The 25,952-nt window shown below is 33.6% G+C and overlaps 3 protein-coding genes across 3 annotated transcripts in view; 1 reads left to right on the top strand and 2 right to left on the bottom strand.

Annotated features, from left to right (window-relative positions):
- The window catches only part of LOC132557029 (M-phase phosphoprotein 8-like), a 37,415-nt gene extending 32,866 nt beyond the window's left edge, over window positions 1-4,549 (top strand). The window contains exon 15 of the mRNA XM_060221492.1: window positions 315-4,549. Coding sequence (XP_060077475.1) covers window positions 315-362 — 48 coding nt within the window. The 3' untranslated portion in view covers window positions 363-4,549. The remainder of the gene's footprint in view (window positions 1-314) is intronic.
- Window positions 4,550-6,943: 2,394 nt separating this feature from the next.
- On the bottom strand, window positions 6,944-17,774 carry LOC132557034 (splicing factor 3A subunit 3-like). The gene is made up of 17 exons (XM_060221499.1): window positions 17,647-17,774; window positions 16,299-16,346; window positions 15,910-15,962; window positions 15,476-15,581; window positions 15,079-15,151; window positions 14,545-14,636; window positions 13,962-14,044; window positions 13,429-13,501; window positions 13,197-13,262; window positions 12,785-12,853; window positions 12,468-12,535; window positions 11,917-12,027; window positions 11,106-11,340; window positions 9,862-9,972; window positions 9,625-9,715; window positions 8,360-8,415; window positions 6,944-7,645 (listed from the first exon to the last, which is right to left on the bottom strand). Exons 1-17 carry the CDS (start codon window positions 17,740-17,742, stop codon window positions 7,568-7,570), a joined length of 1,509 nt encoding a protein of 502 aa, XP_060077482.1. The 5' UTR covers window positions 17,743-17,774; the 3' UTR covers window positions 6,944-7,567.
- A 1,284-nt stretch (window positions 17,775-19,058) lies between these two features.
- Window positions 19,059-25,656, bottom strand: LOC132557027 (biogenesis of lysosome-related organelles complex 1 subunit 3-like). Its single transcript, XM_060221490.1, has 6 exons — window positions 25,558-25,656; window positions 25,009-25,126; window positions 24,550-24,658; window positions 23,917-23,936; window positions 22,060-22,181; window positions 19,059-21,812 (listed from the first exon to the last, which is right to left on the bottom strand). Exons 1-6 carry the CDS (start codon window positions 25,636-25,638, stop codon window positions 21,672-21,674), a joined length of 591 nt encoding a protein of 196 aa, XP_060077473.1. The 5' UTR covers window positions 25,639-25,656; the 3' UTR covers window positions 19,059-21,671.
- Window positions 25,657-25,952: the final 296 nt, after the last annotated feature.

Below are 25,952 nucleotides of genomic sequence, written 5' to 3'. Positions count from 1 at the left end.
AGAAACCTGTTGTTTATTATGTTGTGATCAATGTTAAATAAATAAAGACATTTTACATAGTTTGCAGATAAAAGATACAGATATGTCATGCTGTATACATACATGTGATACTGAAATCCAAATTCAAGAATATTAAAAGCCTAGTGTACTTATTTTTGTCCAATTACAGAAAATTTAGCTGGCCTCAACTTTGATATCTTTGAAGATTGGATTACAGGGTTATATATTGTTTTACTAATACTATTAGTAATGTAAAATCAGAAATACATTGTAATCAAATGAAATATTGTTAACTTGTGTATATTTTTTTACAGGCTAAACTTGTAGTGTGTGCATACAAAGCCCAGCTGATTGATACTTAGCTTTGTGTGGGAAGATTATCACAGACATAGACACTTTGATGTGTATGGGAGAGTGTCCCAGACATACTTGTACAGGAATATCTAGTGTCCTTACACAAGAACTTGTGGAGGGAGGTTCTTGGTTGGCCGTCTAGATATTGATTCATGTGAAAGAGTCAACTGTCCCGACTTCATAGAAGAAATCTCCACCGACTCCATACCTGTTGATCTCATTCTTTGAAATTTATGTGTTTCCTCTTCCACTGATCTCGAATATGAAGATAAAATGGAGAAATCAGAATTAAGCCAGCATTCTGATAACTTTGACTAGTTTGGACAACAGTTGGAACATAGTTCATGTTTGTTCAAAAACTTTGTAGTTACAATAATACAATTCTGGTCTGAGGAATAGGTGATAACACAAGCACACAGGAACCAAGCTCCTGGTCACCTTAAAATGTGTGAAATGATGCAGATGTTGGTATGTTGTGTAGATGTTGATACCATATCTTATCCTAAACCTGTATATAATGACCATGTGGTAAAAGAGTTGGTCTCTGGTTTTTTGAAAACTGTCAAAATTATAACCTTTCCAAGGCTAGGTTAGCAATTTATTTGCAAAATGTATTTGGATATGACTTTAGCAGAGTTCAGTATGTCAATTAAATATCTGAAATTAAAAAATCAGGTCTGTGTGATGGTGTATAAAAGATCCTGAATGTTGTTCAGAAAGTGGAATTAAATATGACTACTAGTATTTAATTTGTTGACCTTGACCATACTTCAGAATCAATGCAGGTGAATATATTATGGTATTTGCATCTACTAAGTGTATGTACAGGTACATGCTTGATAGATGAATGTGTAACAGCCAATTACCAATACTGGTATACAGTATAACATGTTTATAGCCAGACTGGGGCACCTGAATTATTTCTTTGTTAAAATCACTATATCACTAAATCATAATACACGATAAAAGTGAAAGTAAAAATAGAAAGGTTCAGTTTAGTTGGAGAAAGTACTGCTGCGAATGCTGATTTATATTTTTGGGTACAAGCATGTCATGCTGTATACATACAAGTTACATGTTACAAGAATTGTACTGTAGGCAATCTGTTTTGCATGTGTAGCGAAGGAAAGGGTGTGGAAGCAGGTGCTCTTGTGATGTAAGGCATGTACACCGTTTTGTACATTTTATATATAAAACTTCAAAGTACCCAGTATATATACTGTATATACTAGAAGCTATATTTGCACTTGTTACAAAGATCATTACCTGTGTTAAGACCTGTAGGAGGGCAATCAGAACAGGACAGAAATTTTAAAACTGTCATAAACATGATATATTTTATCTGTACAGAGCCAGTATTTACCACTAAATAGTGATATTAAGTATATACTCATGTTGGATATTGTTAACATCACTTTAAATCATCACTACATTTGTATATGCATATCAATGCAAACAGCTTCGCACATTTCCGAGGCAAATTACATCCCTGTGACATCCCCATTATGCCAATGCAACACTTGAATGTGAATACAAAATGCTGTATTTCTAGAAATCTTCTCAAAAGATGAGAATTGAACATTTACTACTATGATCAAGTCGACACCATAAGGAAGTTTACAGCTTATGTGATTTTTTTTAGTGTGGTATTGATTCTAGAATGATGAATCACGGTTGATTTTAATGTGGAAATCAAAGAATGAACATACTTATATTGTTAGAGCTTGAGAGTTTAAAAAAGAGGACCAGATAATTGGTTAGTTTCTAAAAATGATGGAAGTAAATGATTGTGATATTTTTGGTGAGAGATACATTCTGTACCCTCATAGTCTAGTTGTATATATATTTCTCTTCATTGTATTGTTATAAGTCTTTATTGATTAGTCAGTGTGAGTTTTATTTCACACACAACTATTCTAGAATTTCAAGGAAAAAGAAAAGCTCCTTGACATTTTCACTGTTTTTGGTAATTATCTGTACAAAGAAAGTGAAGTTTAAAGTTTGGAAAAAATTTCAGATATGTAAAATATGGAATAGAACCAGTCCCATGACTTTTTCATTTGAACAGAGAAATTTATATTATAAGAAATGTGTTTTACTAGGTGATGACCATAACGTATGTTTTCCTAGGTCTATTGTGATAATTATATAAGGTAGTGTATTTTCTCTTTGAGCATCAATACATTAATCTTGGAAAGCTGTGCATTTGTAAGGTGGGCTACCTGGTGCTTTTTGTTTGCAATATTATTTAAAAAGAAATATTTTGGTTAGATACATAGTGGGATGCCAATGTTAAAAACTTTGTGTTATGTATTTTTGTGTTTGTTAAAGTCTCATGGTCGTTATACACTAATTTAGATTTGTTAATGAAAATATCCATAGTAAGATATAGTAAGATAAGGTGGCACAATTATACACAATATAGTAAACAAAATGTGTATCTATTTGCTCAACATTTTTCATTCTTGATAATTAAAATACAGAAATACTAGAAGCATAGTGGCTAAAATTAACTCAGGAAATTAAATCAACAATTATATTGATATGAAGAATTATCTTATTTTTGTCATTGTTTTCCCTCAACACATCCAATGCTTTGCACAATTTATAGAAAAGCACAACTCCTTGGACACTAGATGAAGTTCAGTTTGAAATACAGTTTTTTCATTTACTAGAGAGCAGAAAATGAATCATAGTCCTATCATTACTGGTCATCAAGTGAATATGTACATGTAGGTTAGAAATTTATTGATCATGGTTTATAATACAATTTTGAACCAAATTGTCCATCATGTTGGTATTGTATTTGATGTTTTACATGGTCAAAGCTTAAGTCACAATATGTCATCATGCGCACATAAAAATCATAAAAACTCTCAGCATATGTGATTTAATGTTTTGTCAGTCATATGTTGTATATAAAACTAAAGAATGTCTGTCAGCTATTGATTTGATGTACATGTAAATAATGGAAATGTTGACAAATTTCCATAAAATTGACATATCAGTGGTTTTCATTCATAAATTGAATCAGATAGGGTTTTTTGTGTGTATCGGATAATCATTTCTATTTTTTCATGTGTTTGGTTAATTTGGTAATCACTTAGTTGTACATCTTGAATGCTGCTAATTAAAGAACATATGAATCATTAGGCATTTCCAAATTCCATCTTCCACCATTATCATTTTGTGATGATATTTACCATTTTAACAACTGTAACATATTACATATTTGGTGCTTTCCACAGCATTTTTCATTGAGCCAAAATTCATTTTGAGCACTGCCAAATTGCTATTAAGGCCATGTAAAATGGAAGATTATAACAAGGGAAAGAAATCTGTGAGGAGAGACACTGTGGAAGGAGTTCCTTAATATCACAAGTTTTACAGGAAACTTCTCATTCAAGAATTAGGAATTTTGCATTTTGAGTGCATTGATTTGTCTGTTTGTTTCATGAGTTATTTCAGAGTTCCAATGAACAGAGTATGAATTATTTAGGATTAATGGAAGACAGCAGCTTCTTTTTGATAGAAACTAGCCTTTGAAATGAGGTAACAAAGTTAGCATCAATCCCCCCCCCTCCAAAGAAATAATTACAGATGCATTTTAAAAGTATTATATATCTATAAATTAGCCCAGAATTTTTTGGCTAATTACTGACAGATTATTTTAATACAGTAGCTAGCACATGTTAATAGAATGCTGATAAGAATATGTTGTAAAGTTTCAATTTTGTTGCTTTGCTTCCTGTGAATGTCCTTGGAGAGTGCTTCAGTGTAAAAGTTGCTGAAAATACAAGCTTGATGTTAGAATTTTGTGAAGGTACCATCATGATATGATGCTGGTATTCTCAGAGTGTCTTTATTTGTGAAATATTAAAGATATTTTTTGAATAGTTAATGCTGTTTGAATGATGCTGGTATAGATAAAAGTGACTTGATGATTGATGCCAGAACCATTACATTGTTTTTCATCAGTTTCTTATTGGTTAAAATTGTCCTTTTTTGGGAAAAAAATTTAAATATGTGCTGTTCTTAAATATCAATCTGTGTGATGGTTTTAGTGATTTGCTTTTTATTCCTCACTTTCACAAGTTTATGTCATACAGGATTTTTATAATTGCCTTTTTTGTTTTCTCCTTAAAAACACCAAGACAAATAAAGTATGCTTCTTATAAAAATATTTAGATTTTGTGAAAAAGAGAAATTTCAATCAGTTTAATTCAGATGGCTTAATGATGAAAACGTTAGGTTTCAAAGTTTATTTTAGAATGTACATAAACATGAATTACTCTGATGGACTGTACTTTGTTTGCTGAAGAATCTAAGTGTGGGTTTCCGTCATTCTCTTGTTTAGTCTTGTTTGATCAGATTAGCATTTGATATTGAAAATTTGAAATGATGACAAGATATAGCATTGTTTTTTTTTCATACAAATTTTGTTCCCAAAAGGATTCATGTGAAAATAATGTAAAACAATATTTGGAATGAATAATTTTTTATGAACTGGTAACTTCAAGGGTATGCTATGTCAGGTGTACATCAATATCGGAAAACTGATGAGGGCTTCCAATAAAAACATAATCTAGTCAACCTGAGGGCTCCTATTGTAAAGCAGGAAACAGTACAATGGGTGGAAGTGTTGAAGATACTGGGGTTGGATGGCTATTTTACTGGAAAAGCCCAGATGTATGATATTCATAACTGTAAAGTATACCATCAAAAAGGCAGGATGGAAAACAGCTGATGGAAGATTTTTTTTTTACATTGTACCCCTGTGTTTGGTTTAGACACCAACAAGGGAGTCTATGTTTTGGATCAGATAGTATATATCTGATAGGGTAAAGATATTACACCAAAGCTTTCAATATTGATGAGTATGTTGTTTGAATAATTTCTTCTGTGATTTTTAGTTGATGATGTTATAACTTTGAATTGTTTGAGATTGAGTTATTGTATGAAAATGCTATTTTGTTCTGTTTTCTGTGGTAATAAATTACAAGCTTAGAATTTTCCAGATTGGAAGATATTGTGTGAAGGAACAGGAAAACACTTAATTGATAATTGAAACTGGTGGTTAAGTTTTAACAGTGGTAGAGAGAAGTAAGATGTTTGTGGTGGTGAGGGCATGCTAGTGTCTCCTGTTCATTTATGTAGATTTTTGTTTAGATTTGTATTAAAGCATCTTTATGAGAATTTATTTTAGTGATACAATTTGTGCAATGTAAATGTACCGCTTTTTCTTCTTCTCCATACAAGTTACTTCTGGGGAAGTACAACTATTGAAAGAGATTTTTTCAGATACTCTACAGGTGCATGCTTTTCCAATAGGAGATTCAAAATGTTCAAAAAATTTATTTTTCCTAGGTTACCAAATTTCACTTCTGTAGTCAGATTCATAGCTGTTATTTTTCTGAAATTATTTTTTCGTCTTGATAAAAAGATTACCCAGTACCTGAAGAATTATTTATATTGCTGCTTGTGTTACCATTAAGTTTGTCCTGCATTATCTCCCTTTGTTGGTCAGTCCGGTCTGTAGCATGTGGTGCATTTGTATTATAGTCAGATCATGTTAATTATTACAGTTGTCTTCTATGATTTAAATCATACTTTGTTGATGTAGTATTTTCAGAGAAATAATGACAAAGCGTGTCAATTTTCATTTAAGATTTTTTGTTATTCTTAAAAAGTTATTTATAAAATTTAATAAATATGTAGTAAAGGAGGAGTGATTTCGTGTTTATTTGTTGGGTATACATGGAAATGGGTTTTGTAAGCTCATCTGGCTGTATAGTTTGATGCAAGCTGATATGGTGCTGTGGTTGAATTCTTTCGCATGCCAATTGCCATTCTGATCTCAAATGAATTTATCAAGCCCTTTTACAGTTTTAGGTTACAAATCTAAAGATTCAAAATCAAGTACAACCACTGTAGCCAAGCAAAACTATAAAGTTTATTTTTCTTCAATGGTTCAAATTTTCATGATTTCACCAAAGATTTGTTTTTAAAAAGGATGTATTATTCTCTGTAGACATGAAAAAGACCATTGTTTACCTTAGCAATGGTTATTTTCAAAGTTTCTTTGAAACAGTGAAAAAAGAACCCTTCCAAAAGAAAATTACCTTTATAATACTTCAGAATTATCAGGCAAACTTCATATATTTATTGCCTTGTGGGCCCGACTCAATTGAGCCAGTTCAGGAATGTTAACTAAATAACTTCAATAAAGAGGAAGAGCTAACTGAATGAAAAAGTAATATTTAAAGGGAAGGAATAGGGTGAAGGTTGACCTGGTTGAATTGTTAACCAGAAGCTTCCTCAGCTTGCCAAAGATTAAATCCTGGAAATACCTACCAACACAACTCTAACCAAACAATATAAATTGTGCTGAAATATTTTAGAGGGGTGAAAACACCATAAGGTATAGGAAACTCGTTCCACAGCAAGCAATACTTGCAGCTCTAACAAGCACAAAGATACTTGGCATGTAGGAATGGACTAGTATTAGGTGATAAAACACTCAAGTATAAAACTTGTTCAGTATTATCAGTAATATACTGATAGAGACAAAAACACACAAAAACATGAATACATGATAATGGTCATTTAATGAATTTGTACATGATAAATGTGTCCTGATTCTTAATATGAATAATGAACATAATTCCATTTCAAATTTTGTCCTAAGAACGATAACAAATATTCCTGTAATTATTTGTGAAATGTGTCTTTTACATGTGACCTTCATACTACATCTGTATTTGTTTAAAGGACCTTTTCAAATATATGTGAAGAGGGTAAGGCAATTACAAGACAAACCCTTATATCACTGCTTTTGATTTCAATGGATCAATCTACATATACAATGTTACGAAGCAGTCCATAGCAACAGGATTCATAAAAACAACACAGAATGTAACACAATGATGCAGACTACCTGTTCATGTAATTACTGCAACTTTTCTTATCTTGAAGGGATTCCTATACATGAATCCATGGACATCTTTTTATTTTCAATAAACGAAGTTTAAAACTGCAGACTTGACCCTGTGTGTCTATGACACCTGTAGGTATTTCTGTTATGTGGTCCAAAACAGTGTTTCTAGGACACAAAGCTTGTGTGAGCTTTTCCTGTACTCCACACAATTACAATAAATCCTTCCTGTAATCCAAACGACAGTTCAAAAATAAACTCTCCCAGTCATCCAAACGACTATAATAAGCCTTGTCTCTTCAAATCCTCGTATGTCTTCTTGTTGAACACATTTCCACTCGTATCTTCATATTCTTCCTGTAAAAAAAATTCAAAATTTCAAATATAATATTTTTTATTTTAAAATTATTTCAATCCTTACCCGGCAAAGCAGCTTATAGTATAGGTATTTCTCTGTATTATGCATGGCACCAAATATAAATAGGACACTTAAATACGAACAACCTGAAGCTGCAGAACCGGTAAAATAAGATACATATATATACCATAGTAATATTATTCTCACTGTTACAGAATCCTGTAATTCATATTGTTATACATGTATTTCCAAACTCAACAAAAATAAGAAAACTATTTCGGTGATTATATTTAGTGAGATAGCACTAGCTGTATCACAGACACTGATCCTTGTAGCACCTACTGTTCCCAATAACATGTAAAACACTTCTTAATCTAAAACAGATTTAGTTACTATCTATACTTAGGTTTCAACCATGACCACAAAAACGACTTCAATATAGTTATTCAGTCAAGCCTTGTTCAGAATTGGTCACTTGTGAAAGATCAACATGGATAAAGCATATTTATGTTCAATGATGGATTTGCCTCATTAGCCTCCTAGATTTCCAAAGTTACGTCCTTAATATCACTAAGAAGTCCTCGCCGGATGATATAGCTTTATGATGCAGTTAATTCATTATTTAGTCTACGATATATAATTCTAAACTTCAGCTTTTAGGTAAGGGAATAACAGTACTATATATACACTGTAATCTATCATGATTAACAAACCTCTGTTTCGGACTTCCATCTGTCTGTTTCCTTTGTTGACTTGATTTTTGACCATACTGAAAAAAAAACATTTCAGAATGAAGGTGTGCTATCACTCAGGAGACTTTCACATTTTCCTTAGGTGAATATGACCTCTCATGTAAACCGCTGTAACCCTAGTGTAAATACTAGCCACACTATACTGCTCGGCTAGACAGAAATTCTCTTTAGCCTGATAGGTTGAGTATGAGATCAGCAAGCCAGAGGTCCCAGGTTAAAATCCTGGTGGAGGCGTTGGAAGAAATATTGACTTCTGTCAAACCAAGTTAGCTGTATGATTTGTTACTAGCCTCCTACGGTACAACAAGAGTATCCTAAGGCAGAACAATATATCTGGTACACCCATCTCATAACCAAGCAATATTCTTGATCAAATTTATTGAAATTAATGCAAATATAGAAATGGTAATGTCAAAACAGGGAAGAATAAACTACAGACAACACTGGGGAAGGAGATCTCCAAACAAAAAAACAAAAGGGCAATAACTTCTTCAAAAATTGTTGAATCAAGCTGCTGTGCACGGAAACACAATTTCCTATCATTGTGATAAGTTTCAAAGTAATTAGACAAGGTCAACATTATGAAAAAGACCATGGGTCAGTAACCCTTCCAAAAAACAGAATCAAAATGTCACTTAAGAAAATACAATTTAATGCCATGGTTACTATGCCTACCATGTTTTAAAGAAATGAGTTGAAAACTAAGAGTGGAGACATTTGGAAAACAACAAGATGCAGGAACTTGTCCACGTACAGTTAAAGGAAAACACAACTTCATGTTTTACTTGAATATTAGTTTTAATTGGGCACAAATACATTGTACATACAGTATATAGTCACACAAAAATCTGGTAATCACAAAAAAATTAAATGGAGAGTTATGAATGAAAATGTGTAACAATGGATTATTTGTGTTAAAATCTTTATATGACATTTTTAAACACTAACATAAATCTGAAAACTACATAGTGTATTCATATACACAAAATGTGACAATAACCTAATTTTTCCTTTGCTATTGGTGATGAAAACTTTACCAGGCTATTTCCAATTAATAGCCACTTAAAAGATGTGAAAATCAGAGCCTGGACATTTAATATCCCCAATGATGGAAGTTTCTTTTGGAGGAGTAGGTGGTGGAGATGCATAATAACAAATATCAAAGAGTCAGGAAGCATTCAGATTGTGAAATGATCAGAATTTGTTATCAGAACATTACAACTTACATGCTAAGGCATCCTCTATCAGTGTGACATTGGCAAAGTGAGCTGTGTTCGGGATTCCAAGACATCTCATTCCATGAGCATGACGCCATTCCTGTCAAACACAAAGCATAAAATAAGTCAACTTTTTATATTTGATAATTAGGAAATCACTAAAAAAGAAACCTGGGTTTTTTTTCAGGAAAAATAGCAGTATTTGTTGCTTTATTGAACAGTTAATCAATGTTTAAAAATACATACAGCAAAATGTCTCTGGAATGCCTTCGGTCCTTTGTATGTGAAGTTTCCACAAATCTCACAGGTGTAACTGATGTTTAGGCCATGTAACTTGTACAACCAGTATGGAATAGGCTATTAAACAGAAAGATAATAAACTCAGATCATCACAAAAAAATTGACATGTCAATCAAATATAAAATACTAAGAGAAATATAAGTGGCTAAATTGTACTTAAAAGTAATACTTCCAAGACGCACATTTCAATTTTACAATGTGTTGTTTAAGTGTCAAATGATTTTAGTGGTCATCACAATCCAGAAAGTATTTCTGTTATAACTACCAATTGTAACACCAATTATTTTCAATAAACATTGTATTAAAAGTCACATTTATGCATTATGTTGGTAATTTTTATCAATGAAATGTAGCAAGGAGAAACTATATCTGTACTCTACTACTGAAGTTCTCTGGGTTGTCATAAATGAATTGAGTGTAAATATATTTTCCGATAACAATGAAGATATCATTAACATGACTGCAGGTTTGAACATACTAAGAAACTATAATGTTTATTACATAATTCACAGTGTTTACTTTATCATATAGACTGGAATCATCTGGCGTAGTTTCTGTTTATTTCATGAGACAATGTTACACTGTATTGTTATGTAACATTTATATTGCATTATGACACTTCAGTAAAAGTGAGGTAATAAAGGATATCACATGAAAATCCCCAAATGACATTGACTTCAGGTAGTCAACAGTATCATAACACCCCCTCCTGTCTGGCTGTCAGATTCACAGAGGAATCTTTCAGTGACACTTGGGAAGATCCAGAATATTTTAAAGCATGATCTCAAAGTAAAAACATACCGCAGAGTCAATCCTTTAGTGTTTACTGAGGAATTAAGAGCTATTTCTAACCAAACCCTTGTCTGTTGTCGGAAAACATTATTTGAGACAATTTCCAGTCAAGTATTTTGTAATTAGCAACATGCATTAAAACAGATGTCCTATATCCTTCACATGGAATAGTAAAATATATTTTCCCCTGAGTACTTGTAATCAGCCATAAGTTATACTGCAACCAGCCATGTGCAATAAACCAAAAAGTAATATATGGTCAACTAACTGCATCTAAGACTCGGGTAAATATCTGTGACTATAGCATGATACATCTGTAAACAAATAATGTGTATCATTTCCTCATGTACCACTATAAATAAACAAGTGGATTTTTGTGAAATAAAGCCAATTCAGACCTTTCCATCCCAACCAAGTGGCAGATTTTTGGGGTTGTATGGCACATCATCATCATCGTTGTCGGAATCTGACTCTGCATACTGTTCATCATCCGACTCCTCCCTCTCTTCTCCGGTCCTTGCTTGTTTCCTCTGCACATTGTCACGTGTGGATGATCTCTGTTCACTAAGTATTTCTGCGAACCGATACACCTGGCCTTCCAAGTTTGCTATCTCCCTCTGTCGTTCTGTGTCTCTATAATATAGCATGTACATATATATGTATACAATTAGTAGACTTTACTTCAAAAAGGTGAAGAAAAGGAAAAATAATCCATAATTCTGTAAAGGATTAAACTGCAATCTGAATCCTGCTTGATATCAAATGTCTGTCACAAGGTAAGGAATCACTGTGAAATACACCATATGGAATATCAACAACTTCCGTGGATGTTATACAGCAAGTGCGAGACATTGCACAGACAGTTCAACATAAACTTAAAATTTGTGAAAAGTTTCATAACAAGCCCAAAACTAATAAAGTTGAGTTACATCATCTCATTTCCAACAAATAAACCAACCCAAATTTAATAAAAAAAAAAAAAAAAAAGATTAATTGGAGATCAGAATGACACTTTTACCATGATTTTGTTGGAGTTTAAGATTCTTAAAAAGTTGTGATACAGTGAGATGAGTTGGAAAATTGAGAATTAGCTATATCTCAGAATACAAAAACCTAACTAGGTCAAGGTCTTCAAGATTTTGGAAAGAAAGGTAGGTGAGAATTTGGTAGCAAACAAAATTACATAATTGCACCTCTTGGTAAACTTACCGACTTTTGCCTGCCCGACCAGGTTTGGACTTTGCAAACAATGCTGGGTCAAGATCTTCTAAATTCTTGCCTTTTGTGCTGAATAACCTGATTGCACGTTCCTCTAAAGTACTGCAGAAAAAAAATCTTTTACTTCAGTACATAAAATTATAAATAAATCAACATCAAGGAATACGAGAAATATCAAAAATTCTTTACAGGCATGATTCATTTGATCTTTAAAGGAAACAAGCTCTTTCCAAAAGACACAAATATGACTGCATCAGTTTGTTGTATTTGATAAAGACCTGCATGACACTAATTTCTTTTATGTGCAAGTGCTCTTGAAAATGACAAAACATTGACTGTATTAGCATACTACCAATCATTTCTTGAGATATCTAACCCTCCATTTGTCATCAAATATACAAGGGTCATGTAGGAAAGTGCCTACAAAAGTGTGTAGTAAGTAGGGAGGAGGAAATAGAGTACTTTACTCGCCACATTTATCAAGTTAGTACGGAGGAAGAAATTTGTTAAGTGAGTAAGGATGGAGAAAAAGAATACCCTACCCGCCACATTTGACTCCTAACGCCATCAAAGCACTCTTCAGTCTGTCCAATCCCAAGGAAGCCAATTCCTTCATAAACAAATTAAAATAAGAACTTTTATGTATGGTAATGTTTGTTTAACTGCTAAAAACTTACTGACACTGATTTTTTCACATAATCTGTTTATAATAAGTTTATCAGTGAATAGAAAATAATTTGAATTTAACCAAAAAACAAAACAAAACAAACATGTACATGTACACATATGAACATTCAAAAGAAAGTAATCAAAATCATTTTTCACTGACATTGGACAGATTTAGTAGTGGTCCACTTACCTCCCAGGAAGAAAAGGCAGACAGGTCTAAATGAGCACCAGTATGGGCCAATGCACCCGTTGCTTCTTTCTGTAAAGGGAGACAAATCATCATGTATCTACAATTTATCATGTTTAAAATATAAGGGTTTTTTTTGTAACTCAAATGTTGTAATGATATCTAGATTACCTTTAAGTTTTACCTTAAATAAACTTATCAGATACATAAAATAGACATAATATGCAGTTCAGTTGATGACAAGGAAATACTACACTCTTGTTCGTGTGAAATATGAGATATAATACCATAACCTAAGTATTTTCTCCAAACATCAGTAGACAGTGTCACTAGAACTAACTTCAAGGACTACTCAGAAAAGAACATGCAGAGAAATTATTCAACCTTTCAATAAATGAGCAACATTTTAACTTACAGGCCAGCCTGGAAAGGTACCATCAGTCCATTGTGCTTCAAACTCAAGCTTCACATTGTCCATTTCCTATGGGTTAAAATATACTTATACATAAATATGTACTTGTCTATTCACACAGGAAATTCAAGAAAATGAATGGAATAATTCTATGCATCTACAAATACTCTATATGACCTTGAGAACTTTATGGTGTTCAATACCCTGTACAAAGCTGAAACAATCTGTAACTTACATCTCCAATATCCAGTAAAGGCCGCACCCGCTGTGTGTAATCTTCTAGGTACTCCAACAGAAACAACAGATATCTACAAAATATGTATTCTAAAATTTAAACACAGAAGTCTCTAAAGCTAAGACCATTTAATCAACATTTCCATTACATGCAGTAGATGTGTCAAATTGTACACTGTATTGTGTGCAGAATTAAAACATTTTTTTGGATTCTTCTCCAGATATTTCATTCTTGGTTGAAACTTAAACAGACATGTTAATTTCCTCTACAGGACAATAAAGGTCTTCGAAATGGTGAAGGAAACTCCACTGTACAATCATGGCTTTCTCCATGTCAGAAACCTAATGGCTAGAAATTATCAGTAACTATACAACACACTGCTAAAGGTCACTAATAATTTAAAATATGTCTAGTAATGATGAAATAAACTCTGTTAACCATAACACAAATACACAATTAACTGTGTTGATATATAAAGACATAAAACTTCAATCACATATAATCTGAAAAATTTTATGAGACAGGTTTCTTACTCTTTATATGCAGCATTCTTCTTGTCTTTTGGAATTTCAAACAACTGGTCAAACGTTGTCATATATGTCAGGTAATCTACTTTCTGAAACAAAGATAAGACATTTTCTTCAGCTGACAGAACAGTATGGTCATATTTTGTGAGGTCGGTATAATTTTGCAGAAACTTTCATGCATAATTGACAAAAGAGTCATTCAATAATACGCAGATCTAGGAGAATTAAAGGATATAAGAGCTAGTATCATCATATCTAATAAACATGTAGACTTAAATAATTAGAACTACAGACTGTAAAACATTACAGACATTCTATTGCTCCTACTTTGATTAAATACAAAGCATACTTCAAGATAGAACAGTTTTACAACCATGCTAAATCTCTCATAGAACCATAATTAAAAAACATGTATAAAACTGGCTTTAACACCATGTATGAAAATACTTTAGCCTACAGATTCTGTCAAAGTTTGTCCACAATTTCGCGCCAGACTTGTAAAGAAATTCCATAAGGGAGCCTGTCATAATTTCTTCACCCCCATTTCTACTGATATCCTGAGAGAAGTATGTAAATAGTCTAAACAAACCTCAATGCCTTTAAGGTTGATATATTTCTCATAACACTCATGTAGATCAAGATATTTGCCATAACCTTCTTCATCAGCAAATTCAGCCATGTCTGAAAAATGATAAAAAAATTAATATAAGACATGACATATGAGACCGACTTCCTCAAACAGGTACATACAAGATACTAATCAAGTTAATATCTAGTTTTCTTTTCCAAATGTATGTTCAATGGGATGACGTTGAAAACTACAAACAATATTGTGAAATATGAAAAATTAGAATTATATACATCAACATTAACATTTCAAAATGTGGAAGATTTTGTGATAGTAATTGTAAAGCAATGGTAATTGAAACTAAAACAGTACTCTAAATTTCTTCAAAAAAAAAAAACTACTTCTGCTCTGGACAACTTACAGATTTCAGAAAACAAACAAGTACGCCAATCAAAAAACTTGGAATCAAAATAAACAGCTTGTAATTTAATGTATCATGTAAAGTATATCACATAGAAAAATGTCTGCCCTTGGTGAGGTCTACATTTCACTTACTCTGTGCCTCGTCTGAAGGGTTGTCTCTGGCTTTCGCTAGTTCATCAAACTCTACCGACATAGGTATACTTATCTGGAACACAAAAATCATGAAATTCACAAAATTGTTGTCAGACCATCATGAACATTTACACACCACTAAAGTGTAAATAATACAAGGAAAATGAGAGGCTGGTTAGGTGTCTTGAAACTATTGGACCAAGTCATGAATATATCTTAAATAACAGGCATGTATAAAGTATATGATAATGTGTTAGCTCGTCGATTAGGAGAGAATATCTTGATTTATCTACTACAAGAAAGCATAATAGCCCACAAATATAGATAAAATTCTAGCCCACTCGCCTAGTACTAAGTTCACTACTTCTATACATGGAAATATCACACAGATTCATACCTCATTTGGATGTTTTCTGTGAAAGTCTCTTAATCCCTTTAATCTGGAGTAAAATTCTGCAAACTCATTTGGTCCTGATAAAGCTTGTACTTCCTCTTTTCTTAGTCTGACATGAAAAAATGGAACACTGAGTATAAATAGTGTATACATCATTTTTTATAAGGTAATTGCTATAAAAAATACCTTACTGTATACAAGGAAAGCTTCATGTGCTGTAATATTGCTTCATAGATACATAAACCATACATCCATCACCATTAACAACATTCATTCTACACTCAAGTATCCACCATGTTATAGGATTCCATGATATATTTATGATTAATTTGAAGAAGCTTTATTTATCACACATAGCAACTGACAACTTCAGGTTTTTCAAATTTCCATGAAGTTGTTTATTGAAAATGTACTTAAATTGTTTAAAGTTAATTTACCCATCCTTATCTTCATAAAGCTCTTTCAGTTCTGTTGTTCCTTCTTGATATCTCTAAAAACCAAAAAAGTTTTGCAGCTTAAAAGAACTGGTCACAGTATCCTATGACTAGAATTGAAGTTCTTATAACACAACCAGTCACTTAAATCTTCTTACGGTTGTACTCTTTGTATAAGAACTTCTATTCCAATAACATTACAGACCTGAAGAAAACATTCCAAATTTTTCAATTATTGTTTAAAATAAATAGCAATGATGTAGGTGATTTTTTGAAGGAGGATTCAGATGAAATGCTATAATTACAGGCCTATCACTTCCCGTTTTTGGGTTAATATTTTCTGCATTTAACGATTCACATACATATGACATGGGAATGAATCTTGTACTTACGTCGAGTAACTGTCTCAGTCTGTGATCAGAATTGATTTGTTCTCTTCCCTAAAATCAAGTAAAAGAAATGTATCAAAACAGAGTAATTCATAATCATCCATGGATGTAGAATTGTTGGAATGTGTTGATAAGATAATTACCTCTCATTTTTTATTGTAAAATCTGGTCTCTTTTACAGACATAACTGTTTTCAATCCCATATTTTTTTGTTGATTTCTCAGTTTTTATGGGATAATCATACATTTTTCAATTTTTATTAAGACTTGGACATAAAAAGGTTAAGTAAACAAATAAAAACTATACTTATTTTGAATCTATGACTGATTATACTGCTGGTAGTGTTGTGAAATGACACTGTAGTAAAGTTTCGAGGGTTTTGGGTAGCTACCTCCAGAACATCCCATTTTACAATTTATATCTAGAACCCAACATAAATAAGTTATGGAAAGAAATGCTGTTTTGTAATTTCGTTTTTAGTTATGACTCTTTAAGTTCTGCATAGTTACTGATAATCATGATTGTACTATAAATGGCATGAAGTTCATAATACAGGAAACTTACCAGTATCTATACCTCTGTTGACCAACTATCACAGTTTTTCTATCTTATTTAATATACCAATCTTATTAAATATACTTCATTGAAAACAAATTCTGAAGGTTATCCCTAGGCTTTGTTTTATGATTAACAAGCAAATCCCAGAACTCCAAGTTGAAATGGAAATCTTAAAACCAGATTTAGATAGCACATTATATAAACAGAAATTACCAGACTTTGGAAAGAGTGATATCACAAATGAGTCAGTCTGCATGCAATGGCCTACATGAATAGTTTTAACACACACTACATTGTATATCCTGCCGATTTTTTACCATTTGGTATATTAGCATGTATGTACATTGCACTTTCTCAATAGTGTTTTAATTTCCTAATTTGGAACACTGCGTCTATGTCATGTTAGTATTCATTATTAAAAAATATTCAACTCCTCAAACTACTAATCTGGTTCAATTTTGGTTTGATGCTTGCTTCTTTGATTTCATTGCAGAGAATATTTTTTGTTGCAGTAATATAATTGGACAATTTTAACGGGACAAATCGGCCGGAGATTTGTTAATGCTTACAACCAATCTATTGTATGATATGGAATATCCTACACCGGTCAATATTGTTAATAAAACAGGCAAGCTTATTTTCCTTATCTTAATGTCGTATGTCTTGATCTGATCAAGAGACCAACGGCAAATTAATTCGTGTTCGATCTATTACGGAAGACCATGTTCTGTTCAGGTTGTTTTTCAAAACGTAAACATCCACGCCACGCCATAGCATAACTTAGCAAGCTCACCGGTTTAGCAGGATGTAACATTTCTTTGGTCATCGCATCGGTAAGCCTTTCTCGTTCTTCATGATAGCGACGCTGCTGTTCCAGCAGAGTCTCCATTTCGTTGTATACAGACAAACCACCTTTTCCGAATTCAACTTTCGCACCGGGACTATAAAGCGATGCGTGTTGATCAGGGTCTGGTGAACGCTTGATACCAATCAGCTCTGAAGTCAAACACTCTGGTCACGTCTTTGCTAAAGCTAGTTTTACTACGCAAAATACGAAACTAAAACGTATTTCTTGGAGAATCATTGGAGTTTGTCTACCGTCATTAATTTTGTCACGAAGGGGGATTTGTTAAATATTAGAGTGAGTTGGGGAAAAAAGCCACGAACAATATTTCCAGTAAATATCAACAAATGATATGTTATTGGTAAATTTTGTAAAGGACTGCTTGTTTTTTAATCCAAATATGTGAAACTTTTAAACTAAACTAATCATTAAGTCTATCATGATATAATTTACTGTTTACTATAAGCTTAGATGCCATTTAAACTGATTTTTCCTAGTAAACATGTTCTTTAAAGAACATGGAAATTTCTGCCGAGTACATGCCTGATACTAATTCAGTCAAAAAATGCTTAGTAATTTCTGTCTTCTATGGAATATGAATGTAAACACCTGTATAGCAATGTATACACATACATATATATGAGTTGTACAATATATGTGTTAATTGTACTATCCATATTCATATTTATATATAGATACATTGCCAAACAGATGTTCCTATCATGTAATTTGATAATTTGCCACTATGAAAATGTTGACAGTTTCTAGCTGTCTATCATTACAACTTCTAAACATCCTTTTTGGGGATACCAGACGCTGTAATGATTAGGTTGCAGTTGTGAAATATTTTGACTAGGCGAGTTGGTACAGCATCAGGGCACATGTCAAAACTGTCTTCCTTCAACTGTTATAAATGTCCAATATATATGTAGCCATCAGTATTCAACACTGTTGCAAAATAAAATTTAGATACACATACATATTAGTAGTAAATTTAAAGTGCATTTGCTGTACTATCATCATATTCATCTTAATCAAGCACCACTAAAATTTAATTTCAGACTGCCAGAAAGCAAGAAACCTAAATAATAGACTGTGTTATATACAAATATACCTTTCTGTGAATGAAGTAATTTCATCACTAAACATAATATTTACTAAATATGGCCTTTGACCCATTTCTGTGACCTTGACATTGGTGATGTAAACATCAGAGAGACATTATAGTGTCCATCTTTAACAATCCATTCTTACAACTGTTGATCTATGCAGAAGATCTGAGCCAGATGCAGTAAATATAGACAGGAACCGATTCATTTATTTTTACACTTACAGTCACAAATAAAAGCCAGACTTCAAGGTCAAGTTTAGATTTTTTAATCATGTTGCACAGTTTAACTATTAATTTATTTCAATGTCTACAACACATGAAAACTTACACTAAAACTAACATAATCTTTTCTTTAAATAAATACTGGGATAATGCACACAAATAAATTACATTTAGTACTGTATAGAATTACTTACATATGAATATGTACATACAATTATAACGGTTATACTGTAAGTTTGACATGACTTCATTAAATATGCTGGAATGTGTTACTGCAAGATTGTGCAAATGTAAATGCCATTTTGACATTTTTAACAAACTGGTTTATTCTTTAAAATTTATGATAAGTGTACATAAATTTATTTAATATACTCCAAGGAAAAGGTTGGCTCCTTCTGAAAATTCACAATGCATGTAGCAGAATTTTAATTAGTACTGTGTATAAAATCTAGAACATTGAAAACAATGAGCAACAATTACAATCCATTATGCATCTAAAACTGCCTAACAATGATGTTTTATAGAATTTTTTTTTATAATTAACAGTTATCACTGGAATTTATTGAAATCTGTGGTCAATACACATTAATAATAATACAGCAGTCTCCAACTGAATTTTGGTACAACTGGACTGCATGATAACGGACCATGAGTCATGGCACAAAGCACTGCATGTTAACGGACCATGGGTCATGGCACAAAGCACAGCAATGATAATGTCCGACAGCACCATGCTGAAGAACCGCGAGTCATGGCACCAGGTATAGCAATGTTCTTGTCTGATAGGACTATGTTGTAGGACCAGGAGTCATGGCACCAGGTACAGCAATGATAATGTCCGATAGGACTGTAGCGGGGGACATTATATCTTGTGTAATTTTAAATGATATAAAGCTGTCAATGCTTCAATTTTAGTCAGCTTTATACAGGTGTCTGTGTGTCAGGTCTACTGTAGTGTTTGTACCCTGTGTACCTGTGACCTCTCCATTGTTTTGTCCTGTCACCTGTTACCCCTTTGTCGGAGGTCTATGTATATCACGTGCAAGTTCTCCTGTCTTGTTTTCTTGCATTTTCGTCCGTGTCAGGGGTGTTCTGTCTCTGGTGATGTGTTGATTGGTTCAAACTGTCTCGTATTGTCATTTTAGGGTATAAGATGCAGTATGTCTAATAATTTGAGTGCAAAGCATCGGATTAATTTCCACAGGGTGAAAACCTTCTCTGAGGTAGGTCGGGGGATGGTAGCGTAATTCGTTATTTTATCGGGTGGGAAGCTATAGCTGGGTGGAATGTAATTTTGTATAGAGATAGATAAGTTTATGTATTCGGTGTAAGATGGGGGTCTCTGTGTCGGTATAGGCCTATGCCATTGTTGATAATCCCTGTTAATTAATGTTTGCTTTAAAATAAGTAGTTACATTTAAATTAGCAGTGTTTGTCCACCTTCGAAAACAAAACACCAGCTGTACCCATCAACCTGGGTTGACAGTGATACAGGACGAGACGGGACCGGGTAACTGTTGACCCCCTTTCTCCCTCCTGTTACAGGACTATGTTGTAGGACCAGGAGTCATGACACCTGGTACAGCAATGATAATGTCTGATCGGACTATGTTGTAGGACCAGGAGTCATGACACCTGGTACAGCAATGATAACTGTCTGATAGCACCATGTAGAAGAACCGCGAGTCATGACACCTCGTACAGCAATGATAATGTCTGATAGGACTATGTTGTAGGACCAGGAGTCATGACACCTGGTACAGCAATGATAACTGTCTGATAGCACCATGTAGAAGAACCGCGAGTCATGACACCTCATACAGCAATGATAATGTCTGATAGGACTATGTTGTAGGACGAGGAGTCATGACACCTGGTACAGCAATGATAACTGTCTGATAGCACCATGTAGAAGAACCGCGAGTCATGACACCTCGTACAGCAATGATAATGTCTGATAGGACTATGTTGTAGGACCAGGAGTCATGACACCTGGTACAGCAATGATAACTGTCTGATAGCACCATGTAGAAGAACCGCGAGTCATGACACCTCGTACAGCAATGATAATGTCTGATAGGACTATGTTGTAGGACGAGGAGTCATGACACCTGGTACAGCAATGATAACTGTCTGATAGCACCATGTAGAAGAACCGCGAGTCATGACACCTCGTACAGCAATGATAATGTCTGATAGGACTATGTTGTAGGACCAGGAGTCATGACACTTGGTACAGAAATGATAATGTCCGATAGGACTATGTTGTAGGACTAGGAGTCATGACACCTGATACAGCAATGATAATGTCTGATAGGACTATGTTGTAGGACTAGGAGTCATGGAAACAGGTACATGTAGAAGAATCATTAGTTGAGGCATTAGATACAGCAATGTCCTTCTCTGATAGAATTATGTTGAAGGACAAGGAGTCACAGCACCAGGTATAACAATATCCTTGTCTGACCGTGTTATGTTGAAGGACCAGGAATCCTGGTACAGCAAAGTGATTATCTGACATGACTATGTTGAAGGACCAGGAGTCGTGGCACCAGGTAGAGTAATGTTGATGTCCGATAGGACTAGGTTGAAGTACCAGGATTTGTGGCACCAGGTACAGCAATGTTGATGTCTGATGGGACTAGGTTGAAGTACCAGGATTTATGGCACCAGGTACAGCAATGTTGATGTCTGGCAGTATTTTACATGTTGTTATGATGTCAATTTTATCCTCCAGGTAGAACAGGTCATTAGTCAGTAATCTCATGTTGTGGGATATATCCTGTTATAAAAAAGGAAGAAAATGAAAAACTGGTCACTGCCATTTTTTTTATGTATTATTAAATAATCATAAATAGTAAGTTTATTTGTGAACTTATTTTCACAAACTGTGTGAAATTTAATCAACATTCCTTGAGGAATGAAGCCAATTGGTTGTCAACAAGAATTTTCATACAATAGTAATGGTGAATCACATGTATCTGTTAAAATTTAAAACATATCTGTATTATATAAGCAGAAGCAATCACCATGACAAGGCTCTGGGATTTGTGAAGTTGCTGTGTTGTGTTGTGGAGGTCTTTGGTTGCTGTTTGGTAAGCTTGGTGAACAGCATCAACCATATGGCGTCTCAGTAATGCATTCCTGTCTCCTACAAAATAAGTTGTACATTACTTTGACACATATTTAATCAAGATGAAAACAACTTGTGATATTTAAACAAAGATACATAAATAACAATCCCCTTAAAGTCCTTTAGAATTACTTGTTCCTTGGAGTCTAAAGTAAGTTACCTTCTTGATGGAGCTGTGAATGTTTCTCTTGAATACATCATGTACTAAGCTGGTTAAGGTGGTCTGAACTTGTCATATACTAAGATGTTTTTGGTGGTGTAAAATCCACATATACTGAGATAGTTTAGGTGATGTGTGAACTCAGTTTAAGTGGTGTTTAAACTCGTTATATACTAAGATGGTTTAGGTTATATATGAACTCATACAATAAGATGGTTTAGGTGATGTTGAAATCATACAATAGGATGGTTTAGGTGGTGTGTGAACTTGTCATATACTAATATGGTTTAGGTGATGAGTGAACTTGTGACACCAGTCTGTATGTTGTATTTTTATCTGTGAAGATAGGGGACAAGCTTTTATTCACTCCTACTAATATTGTTGCATACATCTCCAATGTAATGTGATAATATTACTTCTTCATGATATTTACACATTCATAATGTGATGCATTAAACTATACAAATTTATCAAAAGTAGTTCCAAATTTCCTAACCTATATCATCACTGTGACCTTGATATTGAGTAAAGATCATTCTTTCCTTGGTATTCTCTATCCCAGTATGGTACAGGCTGATCATATACAGTTCTATGGCAATAAAATATAAATCCATCCCTATTTATTGGTGTTCAGTAAAATTATAAACCAATGCTATTTCATAATCCTGTAATTAGTCCATCCCCTGACTATGTGCAAAAAGAAATGTGTTGGTCCCCTGGGCTTATTGTCCTGTAATTAGTATATCCCCCAATTATGTGGAAGAAGAAATGTGTCGGCCACCTGAGTCTATTGTCCTGAAATTAGCCTATCCCATGACTTTTAAGCCCTCATGCTTATTGCCATGTAATTAGCCTATCCTATGACTTTTAAGCCCCATGCTTATTGCCATGTAATTAGCCTATCCCATGACTTTTAAGCCCCCATGCTTATTGCCATGTAATTAGCCTATCCCATGACTTTTAAGCCCCCATGCTTATTGCCATGTAATTAGCCTATCCCATGACTTTTAAGCCCCATGCTTATTGCCATGTAATTAGCCAATCACTTGACTTTAGTAAGAAGACATGTTGGCCCCCAATCTCTTCCAGAGGGCAGTGCAGTACTCTACTCAACACCTCTGTAAACAGCTCACACCATTTTAAGACTCCTGACAAAAATATTTTCGTCAAAAAAGAAATTATTTAAGTATGTTTATGTTTTATTATCTATGTAAGTATTTAGGAAACAAACAGTTTATTTGGAAAACAATTACATCAGTTCATGTGGCTTTAAACATGGACTATATCATGAAAGAATATGGTGAGTAAGCACTAATTGTTAAGACAACTACTTGTATAAATCAGTGCACACAATTTTCTGACTTCTTATGCTAGATAATTTTGTTGAATTACAGATGTGAAAATCCTTTTTCTGACTCGCTTACAAAAGTAAGATTTGTAGGTATTTTTTCTTGTGAGTATTATTTCCAATACTTTGACGAGCCCAATTACAAAGAGATTGAGTGAGTCTCACAGGAAAAGCTTGAGTCCAGAACTCAATTTTTTCCCAAAAATCACATATTGCCATATATATATTTAATACAAGTTACTTACTTAACTTCCTGTGAAGCAATCTGAAACATACAAAGGCCAGGTTTTAATTTACATTGTTAAGTCTACACTAAAACTCAATTTCATTTCAAATATCATACAGATGACAAAGGATATAGAGGACCTTACATGAGTGTCAGTGTAATAAGACATTCATCAAACGAGTTCAACCATTTGAAATGTCACAAGCCTTTGAAAAATTTGAAAAATAAAGTGAAAATTCTCAAATCAATTTCCTAAAAAGAATGTTTTTCACAATCAAGACAACCATGTGATGTTATCAAGATGAGACTTATCTATGACATCATAAAAGTGTCATTAAAAATGTTGTGACATGGCTGTATGACATGACACTCAACTCACACTTAGACAGGTTATGTAATAAAACTTGTTTACAGATCACTCCTTTTAATCATATCCTTACATGGTATGATATGTGGATAAAAGCTGTTCTGGGAGGTGGGGGACTGTCATGTCGTATTTAAGTCTGTAAATATCAACTGACCTTAGGGTGGGGGAGGTGGTCATACTAACATGTCATATTTAAGTCTATAGAAATTGACTGTCCCTGGGATGGGGTTGGTTTGGTCTGTAGACATGAGTTGTCCTTTGGGTGAGGGTGGTAGAAAAACTTACGTGTCATATTTAGGTCTGTAGACGTCAGATGTCTTCTGGATAGGAGAGGTGGGTGTTGAAAGCCTATCTCCAGAGATGATATCATTATCTCCTTTACCATTTGTGTCCACTACAAAATTAACAGACAGAAATAAAACAAACCTGCTATTGTCTTTGTCTCATTTCATTAAGTCCTTTCTTATACAGGAAGTAGATACACACCTTTAAGACTTCTTTCAGTAATGTTATTTAGACATCCCTACATCTACATAACCTAATTCTTCATCTAATTTTGATTTTATGAGTTCACTATTATGTTAACAGAAAATAATTAATTCTCTCTCAAAAAAAATTGTTAATGCACAGTTTAGTTCAATGAGTATATCAAATCAGATATGACCTGAATTAACAGTGTATGCATTTTGTAATACCCTGGTACAAGTATTGAAGTTTTGGTAAAACACAGATATTTCATTCGACCTTTGAGAGGTGTGAGCTGTGGTTTATCCTGTTCAAGTGGGACATCTGTCTCATCATCCTCAGACTCTGAAGCTTCTCCAGACACTACTGTGGCTGTTTGTTCAGGATCTGTTGTATTCTGATGTAACACAAACACGCATCATAGGTTATAAATGGAGGGATGCTGAATCACATAAGACATGTATTTTTATGGTGGGGAGGTGGGGTGTAATGTAATGAAATATACATGTACCTTACTGTAAAGAAAAAAAAAAAATTTTGTGCCTAGATAAAACTGTGAAATATAGTCTACTAACATTCTACCACATAGTGAAGTACTCACTTAATGGAAAAATAGGGACTGGTCAAACAACCAAATTTAGACAGCATATTCCTTAATTCTATATCATACAGTAATTTTTCATCGCGTGTTGTCTTCTCCATTTATTTGTACACAAAATTGGGAGTAAGGAAAAATGGCGATCCATTGAGATAACAAGGCTGGGATCAGCAACAGCGTTTACATTTTTTAACGTGTACTGCTAATCTAATTCATCACAAGAGACGAACCTTCGTTATTGAAGCATCAACTTCATCGTCGTCCGACTCCGAAGCTTCACCTTGCACAACTGTTGGTATGTTGGTGTCCATCGTAAGTGTCCACCTACTACGAGTCCCCAACACGAAAATGAAACCAGACACGATCTCAGTAACGCTTACTCATTCGATAGAAAACAAACACTTCAATGATTTGAATAGACTTTCTCAAGTTCGTGTTTTAACATTGTGATGACTTTATTTCTGAAGTAAATCAATCGGAATCCATTTGTACACAATATATCCCACTCAGAATCAATAAATACAGAATGATATCACAATAAAAAAAATCATCTATCACAGAATGATACGCATATCAGATCCTATATATACAGTAAGATACCCCAATCAGAACTGAGACGACTAGA

This window comes from Ylistrum balloti, unplaced genomic scaffold (genome assembly GCF_031769215.1).
Source record: "Ylistrum balloti isolate Yb309-2 unplaced genomic scaffold, AGI_CSIRO_Ybal_v1 Utg370614, whole genome shotgun sequence".
Taxonomy (NCBI): Eukaryota; Metazoa; Mollusca; class Bivalvia; order Pectinida; family Pectinidae; genus Ylistrum; species Ylistrum balloti.
The sequence above is the reverse complement of the archived record's forward strand: the minus strand, read 5'-3'. Positions and strand labels throughout refer to the sequence as shown.